The sequence below is a fragment of the Triticum aestivum genome, chromosome 5B (genome assembly GCF_018294505.1).
Source record: "Triticum aestivum cultivar Chinese Spring chromosome 5B, IWGSC CS RefSeq v2.1, whole genome shotgun sequence".
Classification (NCBI taxonomy): Eukaryota; Viridiplantae; Streptophyta; class Magnoliopsida; order Poales; family Poaceae; genus Triticum; species Triticum aestivum.
In genome coordinates this window covers 619,974,682-619,984,460 of record NC_057807.1, presented here as the reverse complement: position 1 = coordinate 619,984,460, position 9,779 = coordinate 619,974,682, and the positions used below count along the sequence as shown (strand labels likewise).

Here is a 9,779-nt window from a genome sequence, read left to right as displayed (position 1 = left end):
ATGCGTGAGCCATAATGACAGAGTGGGTGACCGTCACGGCCGGAGTGGCCTAGGGCGCGGAGGAGGGAGCGAGTGTCTCAAGAACAAGACCTAGCGGGCCCTCTCGATATCTACTCCATTTTTTGTACGAGTTGGGATCCGGAAAAAAAATGCACAACATAGAGAACAAGTGCGAGATGACAAAACGGAAGAAAGAGACTTTGATTAGTGGTTTCTATGTGTGCTGGGTTTTTCACAGGGAGGCACAAATACCATACTTAGTATAATAGTAGAACCATATATTCATCCATAAACACTGCTTGTACAATAACACAACTTATTACCTGAATCATAACCGTACATATATACAGCCGGTCCAAACAATATATGGCCTCAAATCCGGCCGGCTGGTTAATTATATATCACATCTGATCACACTATGGTTATCACAGCTTAATCATTTTATTTATGCAATACGCCGTACGTACATGCACGCTCGCATGCATGCATGCATGCATGATGCATATAGCCTAGTACGGGCTCACCCCGGGGAAGTATAGTTGTTGATGACATACCCTTGGTTGCTATGTATAGTTGTTGTAACATCTTTGTTTCATGACTCCAACATGTCATCATATTAACTCTGCTCATGTATATGCCCCTGTGTTATAAAGTTACATTTTGCACTGAACATTTTGGTTGAATCTTGATGCCTATGAACATAAACCTTAATTATATTTGAAATATGTTATCTGTATGTGAAGTTCATGTCAAGTTTATGCTCATATGATTCCTGTAACATGTTGTTTTGATGATTGCAAAGTGCCTACTTGCTGTTTTGGGCAAATTTTTGTTATATCTTGTTTGGAGTGTATGTATTGCACCGTTGCTTCGTTTTGAGCATTCTCTATATGAAACTTGCCTATAATTGCATATAGTTTCATATAATCATGTTGCATGCATGTTTTGAGAGTGTTTGCTTGATGTTTGAATGCATTTTGCATCAATGCCATGTTTAACTTGTTTTGCTCATATCTTCTAGGCCGTAGCTCCGAATTAAATGAACTTTATATGTAACTTGATTAAAATTTCGTGTAGATCATCTTGGTACATCTTAACTTGCTGTTTAACAACTTGAACATAATGTGTTTTCAGATCTGGATTAATTTCAAAATTTGCATATGGGGACTTACCGGAATTATTATATGTTGTTTCCGGCCTCATTTAAACTTGCTTTGATGTGATGTTCTTGTATGCATCATCGCTTGCCATGAGTAGCATCATGTAGCTTTGTCATGCATCATCCTTGGTTGAGCATCATGCCATGTTTATGTGTTGCGTGTTTACCTTGTTGTTTCCTTCTTTCCGGTTGTGCTTCTTCTCGGTAGTTCCTGTTTCGTTGCGATCGTGAGGATTCGTTCGAATACGCGTTCGTCTTCGCCCGTTCATCTTCTTCCTGGACTCGTTCTTCTTCTTAGTGGGTTTTCAGGCAAGATGACCGTTATCCTGGATCTCACTACTGTCATTCCTATGCTAGTTGTCTCGATGCTATCGCTATGTCACGCTACCTACCACTTGTTTATCAAGCCTCCCGAATTGCCATGACAACCTATAACCTTTTTCACCCTTCCTAGCAAACCGTTGTTTGGCTATGTTACCGCTTTGCTCAGCCCTTCTTATAGTGTTGCTAGTTGCAGGTGCAGGTGCAGGTTGTTCCATGTTGGGACATGGATATCTTGGGATATCACAATATCTCCTATTTAATTAATGCATCTATATACTTGGTAAAGGGTGGAAGGCTCGGCCTTATGCCTGGTGTTTTGTTCCACTCTTGCCGCCCTATTTTCTGTCATACCGGTGTTATGTTCCTTGATTTTGCGTCCCTAACACGGTGAGGGGTATGGGGGCCTCTTGACACTTTGCTTTGAATAAAACTCTTCCAGCAAGGCCCAACATTGGTTTTCCATTTGCCTAATAACAGCTAAAACTTAAATAGGGGATTTTCTCCGGACCCCTAGTATTTTTAATCAACCCCCGGGCCAATGCTCCTCTGAGTGTTTGTCCAACCTGGGTGATGTCCGGCGCCCACTGGGCAACCAAGGGTCTCAGCCAACCCAATGTCTTGCCCATCTGTTGTGCCCTGAGAACGAGATACGCGCGGTTCCTATCGGGATTTGTCCACACACCGGGAGGTCTTGCTGGTTTAGTTTCACCATTGTCGAAATGTCTTGTGCACCAGGATCCCGAGTCTGATCGGATGTCCCGCGATGGAGGATTGTCTCCGCGGATCGTGAGCTTGTAATGGGCTAAGTTGGGACACCCCTGCAGGGTTTGATCTTTCGAAAGCCGTGCCCGCGGTTATGTGGCAGATGGGAGTTTTTAATATCCAGTTGTAGAGAACTTGACATCAGATTCGAATTAAAATATACAACCGCGTGTGTAACTGTGATGGTCTCTTTTCGAGTGGCCGAGAAGAGAACACGGTGGTGTTATGTTTGAACGTAAGTAGTTCAGGATCACTTATTGATCATACTAGTTTGTGACCGATTGCGTAGCTTTTCATCTCATTCTTGTATTCATAAGTTAGCCACCATACATGCTTAGTCGCTTGCTGCAACCTCACCACTTATCCATTCCATACACATTAAACTTTGCTAGTCTTGATACCCATAATAATGGGATTGCTGAGTCCTCGTGGCTCACAGTTTACTACAACAACAGTTGCAAGTACAGGTAATGCGATGATCATGACGTGAGAGCGATGCTTGCTTGTTTTCGAGTGCTTCTGCTTCTTCTTTGATCAGGGGATAGGTTCCTGGTCGGCAGACTGGGCTAGCAGGGTGGATGTCGTCTGAGTTTCTGTTTGTGTTTCATCCGTAGTCGAATGTTGTTCTTGTGTATGATGTTGTTATATTCATGCGGCATTGTTTGCCTTTTGTATTTATCCCCATCTATTATGTAATGGTACGATGTAATGATATCCACCTTGCAGAAGCGTCTTCAATATGCGCTTCTATCCTTGGTGGGACCTTCGAGTTACTTTAGGATAGGGTCGCATATTGGGCGTGACAGTGCATCCTTCCTCGTCGCCCGAAGAGGAAATGTTGACAAGAGCGGAGGGGATGACCACGATGGATTTAGGTACTGCCGCTCAATCACAACACCAGATCTGGAGTACCTTAGGCATGCATGGCGTTGGATGACTCTCCCCGCGGCAGGATTCGTTGCGTCGAGGTCAGATCTACTGCATTCACGGACGGGGCCGCAAGCGAGTCCGGAACCTATGATCGACCACTGGTCGAGAGCGAGCTTGCACGGGACCACGACCGGAGCTGGATCAGGAGTGAAACCTTGGAGGGGATGGGTGAGCAATAATGACAAAGTGGGTGACCATCACGGCCGGAGTGGCCTATGGCGCGAAGGAGGGAGCGAGAGTCTCAAGAACGAGACCTAGCGCGCCCTCTCGATATTACTCCATTTGTTTGTACGAGTTGGGATCCTAAAAAGAAAATGCACAACATAGAGAACAAGTGCGGGATGACAAAAAGGAAGAAAGACACTTGGATTACTGGTTTCTATGTATGCTGGGATTTTTTTCCACGGCGAGGCACACATACCATGCTCGGTATAATAGTAGAACCATATATTCATCCATAAACACTACTTGTACGATAACTCAACTTATTACCTGAATCATAACAGTACATATATATATCGGGCCGGCTGGTTAATTATATATCACATCTGATCACACTGTACCCGCAAAAATAATAATCTGATCACACTGTAGTTATCACAGCTTAATCACTTTATTTATGCAATACGCCGTACGTACATGCACGCTCGCATGCATGCATGCATGATGCATATAGCCTAGTACGGGCTCACCCCGGGGAAGTTGCCTGGCGGGTTGTAGCTGCAGATGATGAACACACCGTCGCCGCTGTCGCAGACGACGCGGGCGCAGCCGATACCCGTCGAGTCGCGCCACACCACCTGCGTGTAGTGCCCGCACGACTCACCCTCCGGCGCCGAGCAGGTGTTGCTGTCGTGGTCGTAGTACTGCTTCTCCGACACCCACGAATTCACGGCGTCCGTCGCCGTCCACTCGGTCCCACCGCCGCCGCCTCCGTAGAGGTTCTCCCCGTACGGCCGGCCATCAGGAGTATGGATCAGCTGGCAGTCGCCGCGGCGCTGATCGGCGTAGTCCTGCGCGAAGGCTGCCACGGTAGCCGAAATCATTCTGGGAAGCTTACGCACCCCGGTCACGTTATCTTGGCCGCCGTGCAGGGATCCGTGCCGTCGTCAGCCGCTAAAACAGGTCACGGGCGTTGCGGCAGTACGATTACCCGCCACAGGTCTGTGATCATCCTAGTTCCAGTAGGCTACTGTGTATGAAGTTTAGCTGGGCACTCCAGCTAAAAGACATGCGCATATGGACAAAGTCAACAACAACACAGCTTCACATGCTCGTGACATGGTTTTTAACTTCACTCCGCTTTTGGGGTACGCGGCTGGGAGAGGGTTCGCTGGCAGTGCCTGATGACCATAACTCATGTAGTACTATGCACATGTTTTAGGACATGAACGAAGTACATGATGAAAAGTCACGGTTCATGTACAATATACATGGTTTGGTAAGCCCAGACACCGAAAACATGAACGATGCACGGGTTCGACCAAGTCAAAGCATTCGGTCAACTCTAATGCCGTGCCTCAAATCATTCACAAATGTTCGGACTTCATAGTTCATACATTTTTCATCATTCAACGTCGTGAGATAAACGTCCGTTGCATCGTTCGAATGTTCGAAATCTCACAAACTGGGTACAGTAGTGACCACATATACGGAGGTGAGCACGGGACACCATGGATACAACGGCTAAAATACACGAGTCAACATGGACGTCGGCACGGTAGCGACAACGGACGTCAAAGCGAGCATGACACCATGAATACAACATTTAAGGTGCGCGACTCGACGCGAATGTCTGGACGGTAGCAACAACAGACACGAAGACGAGCACGTGATGCCACGAATACAACACTTAGGATACACGACTCGACGCAAACATCGGGACGGTAGCCGGAGACAAGTACGTATGCCATGAATACAACGGTTAGGGTATGCAAGTCGACGCGGACATCTCCACGGTAACGACGACGATGGACGCGAAGACGAACACGGTACGTCACGGATACAATGGTTAGGGTACGCAAGTCCACGCGGATGTGTGCTCAGTCATTATCCCCGGGTATATCTAGACGTGTCTATGTACATATAGGGGTCCGGATTTTACAAATATGGTTGTCTAGAAGCTCCAACGCTCATATTTTGGCAGGGACATCCGGATGTGCTTCGCACATGTCAAGCACATGCATTTTTCTACGATAGCTAGCTGGATGTTTTTTTTCTTGCATTGACACGGGAAAGTAGAGGGAACAATGCCAGATTTTATTTAGACAGTGAGCCCGTCTCGTGAGCATTCATCGATCTTCGGGCGACAGAAAGAAACAAGATGTCTCAGAACCTAGGGGACTTATTCATTCAGTCCTATCCACCAGCCTGCCAACCCACTGTACGAGTCAGGTCATGACGCTGGTTAATGGAGCTTAATGCTACGTATCTCGAGGTACAGGAAAAAGAACGGACTGCCAAGATAATGCGGCCCGGGTACATAAGCTCAAAAAATCCACCTTCCCACGGTAGCGTCCCATGTCACCTCACCAAGGCCCACGTCGGCGCGCGCCGCGTTGTGGGCGTCCACGAAGTCCTGCTCCAAGTTCTGGGCCGTGACCGCCATGGCGGACGCGAGAGCTAAGAGCACCAGTACTGCTAGTTTCGGCGAGTACTCCATCGCTGATTAAGCCTTGCAAAACTAATCAAGGAAGATGTATCTGTAACGATGAGATAGACTGCCACCATGCGTACGTTGTGTATTTATACTGCCTGCACAAGATCGATTGCTTCTCTGAGGTATAACTAAGCTTGCAAAGTTTCATAGAAAAAATATATCTCGACGAATTAGACTGGTCAAATTCGAAGCACACGTGCGCGCGTTGAGGTAGTCAGATATCATCGTGGGCGGCCTGTTATTTCTTCTGATCGAGATTACCTCTACGATGTGGAGAAACTTCGTCATTTGATCTCGTGGCTTCATTGTCCGAGAAGAGGTCAGGTCGTACTAGTCGGGACACACGTACCTAGTAGCTAGCCAACTTGGTGCTAGTGGTACAAACGTGTAAAATGATTAAGTTGAAGAATATTTCTTTTGGGTTCAAGTTGTACAACTTGTTAAGGCAATTGGTACTCGCAGGTAAGAACCTTGTTTGCTTGTAATTGAGTCGTTCTAATACTATGTGCCGGTTGGTACATACGATTTATTTTTTATTGCCGATAATATATGAGCAGCTAACATATCTCTTTTATTTTGCTTTGTCACGGCTCTGTTATTTTCATGTGGATTGCAACTTTCGTAACATCCCCCCTACCCCTCTCCCATGCATCATTTTTTTATTATGTATTGTGGCTAGAAGCCAATTTGTGCTTCTTCCCGGAACAAGACAAAAGTCAATTTGTTCTTTGAATTGGAATGTTGTTTGTGGTCCTTGTTGTTAGCTAAATGAGTGTTAATTTTCTTGTTCAATTTCACGCGAGATTGATTTAACCTTGGCCATGGTTGCGGAAATCTTATTTTGAACATACCACAACTTGCTTTATATATAAAGTGGGGTGTGATATTTTTCGGTAACGTGGCACAACTCAATCAGCGGAAAGTTGTTTTTGGCTCTTCTTTTGTATTTCTAGCTATACTGCAACATTATGATCATATTGATGTCCTAGTGCATGGTATTTGGAGATAAGAAAAACTCGGCAACTATACAATGTGTGCAAGTAGGAGTGATGCAAAGTGATATGCCTTGGCAAAGTGGTCGATCGATGATGCAACCAGGGGTTGTTAAGATAGGTCTAGCGTGTCATTTACCTTGTACACATACACGTACCTTGTATGTATGTAATTGCATATGCTGATCATTATATATACAAAGACGTGGAGAGGCTTTGCCCCACGGGAAACCCTAAATCCTATTCTCAAACTTGGTATTAGAGCCTACCCTAGCCGCCGCCACCGCCACCGTAGTTTTCTCGCTGCTGCCGCGATGTCCACCGCCTCGGCAGCCTCGATGACCCCCTCCTCCGGGCTCACGCTCTCCACCCTCTCCTTGCCCGCCTCGATCACCCTGGTCATCGCCCCACCCGCCGCGTCGGCTCCCACCCCCGTCCTTCCGCCCATCGTGGTCTCGCTCGACCGCAGTAACTTCATGCTGTGGAGGGCCCTTGCCCTTCCCAAGTTTGCCGGAGTTCGCCTCCACGGCTTCTTTGATGGCTCGGCCAGGGCGCCGGCGCCGACCGTGAAGGCAGGCACCGGCGAGGCCGCTCGCACCGTGTCCAACCCTAAGTACGAGCAGTGGTGGACTCTGGATCATAAGGTCCTCGAGCATCTCCTCGGTTCGATGAACGTGGAGATCTCTGCGCAGCTCATCGGCTGCAGGACGGCGGCCGCTGCCTGGGTGGCCGTGCACACCATGTTCGCCGCCGAGAGCAGTGCCGGCGTGCGTAACCTCCGACGCCAGATCCAGGTGCTGAGGAAAGGAGACCGCGCCGCTGGCAAGTACATGCAGAAGGGCAAGGCCCTTGCTGATTCGATGGCTGCCGCCGGCTCTCCTCTTCATGATGAGAGATCATCGACTACATGCTGACCGGGCTCGGCTCGGTGCTTAACCCCATCGCTGCTTCGATGAACTTCGTGGGTGTGCCTATCACGTTTCCCGCGTTCTACTCCAGTGTCCTTCACTACGAAGCCCTTCAGCAGCAGCAATCGGAGCTTGAGGATTGGCAGTCCTCCGCAAATGCAGCGTCCCGGCCGGTCTACAACAAAACTTCCGGCCGCATGCCCGACTCTGGACGCCTGAGTGGCGAACGTCCTTCCGGCGGCTCCTTCCCGCCAGGCTCGGGCAGCTACGACCCAAGCCAGGGCAGCGCCCCTGGAAGCACCAACAACAACAATGGCGGCAACATCCGCAATGAAGGAGGCAATGGGGGCGGCCACAACCGGCGCTGGCGTCCCCGGTGCTAGATATGCAAGAATTGGGGGAACGAGGCGAGCGACTGTCGCAGCCGCTATGATCATGACAACCGCGCCGCCAACTCCGCGTTTACATCCTCCTCCCATGAGTCGCCGCACTGGATCCTGGACACCGGCGCGACGGACCACCTGATGAGTGATTTCGACGTCTACACTTCCATGAGCGCTACGGCGGGAAGGATCAAGTGCAAGTGGCAAATGGTGCAGGTTTGTCTATTTCGCATATTAGTCATTCCACTATACCCGGATCATCTCTCCGTTTACGCAATATTCTTCGTCTACCACATATTCATCAACATCTCCTTTCCGTTTATCGTCTTGTCCTTGACAATGATGTTTTTTGTGGAATTTCAGCGTTTCTTTTTCCTTGTTAAGGACACAACCACGAAGAAAATCCTTCTTCACGGTAGATGTCACGGTGGACACTAGCCCATCCCGTTTAGTCGCACGTCGTCTTCCTCCACCCACAAAGCGTCTCTCAGCGTCAAGACCACCCCGTCTTAGTGGCGCCTGTCGTGGTTCTAAGCCTGACAGTAGAGTGGGGGGTAGGTATTGAGAGGCAAGGTCCTAGCTATGGAGAGGTTGTAAGCACAAAGGATGTACGAGTTCAGGCCCTTCTCGGAGGAAGTAACAGCCCTACGTCTCGGAGCCCGGAGGCGGTCGAGTGGATTATGAGTGTATGGATTACAAGGTGCCGAACCCTTCTGCCTGTGGAGGGGGGTGGCTTATATAGAGTGCGCCAGGACCCCAGCCAGCCCACGTAGGAGAAGGTTTAAGGTGAGTTAAGTCTGGGGCGTTACTGGTAACGCCCCACATAAAGTGCCTTTACTATCATAAAGTCTACTTAATTACAGGCCGTTGCGGTGCAGAGTGCCTCTTGACCTTCTGGTGGTCGAGTGCGTCTTCGTGGTCGAGTCCTTCAGGCCAGTCGAGTGTGTCTTCGTTGGTCGAGTGAATCCTCGTTGGTCGACTGGAAGGCGACCTCTTCTAGGGATGTCCTAGGGTAAGTTACTTGGGACAGGTCCGTGACCCTACCCTAGGTACATAACCCCATCATTAGCCCCCGAATGGATTGAGGCTTCGAGTGAAGGAGGAGTTGACGTCGTTTCCGATTAACCTTTGCGCTCTAGTTGTGCGCTGTTCTGGATCAAAGAATCTCTTCGTTGACAAGGAGCAAATCGTCTTCGGTCGACTCGATCCATTCTATTTTTGCGTCGAGTGATCTTTCGAACTTCGTCGATCTCCGAGCGACGGATCGCCGGAATCGCCGCGTCTGACAGGCGGATTTGTTGTTCGCGGATTCTGCGGGGTGCGAAATTCGGGGGCGCGCGCGAAGCGGGGCGGACCGCGGCGTTCGGATGGGACGGGGCATAGACGCCTCGATCTCCGCGCCGCCTTTTTCGCCACGTATCCAGTCCCCATAACTGCTCCCAGATATGATTAGATCGACCAGGCCCACATGTCAGCCACTCGGAAGAGACCTTATATATGCGCCCGGTGGGGATTTCTGTGCTGCGCCTCAGCATTCTCTCTCTCTCCCTCTGCCTCCTTCCTCTCTGCTCAGCGCGCCCGCTCTCACCTCCGCACCACTTTCCTTCGCGCATTTCGCCGGCGACCATGGCCAAGGAGAAGACGGCGGCGCTGGAGCGTGCC

General features: G+C 49.3%; 1 protein-coding gene across 1 annotated transcript; it reads right to left on the bottom strand.

Moving 5' to 3' along the window:
- Nucleotides 1-3,704: 3,704 nt before the first annotated feature.
- On the bottom strand, nucleotides 3,705-5,837 carry LOC123117205 (pathogenesis-related protein 1-like). Its single transcript, XM_044538022.1, has 2 exons — nucleotides 5,685-5,837; nucleotides 3,705-4,230 (listed from the first exon to the last, which is right to left on the bottom strand). The coding sequence occupies exons 1-2, from the start codon at nucleotides 5,835-5,837 to the stop codon at nucleotides 3,853-3,855; spliced, it is 531 nt and encodes a 176-aa protein (XP_044393957.1). The 3' UTR covers nucleotides 3,705-3,852.
- Between the last annotated feature and the right edge of the window lie 3,942 nt (nucleotides 5,838-9,779).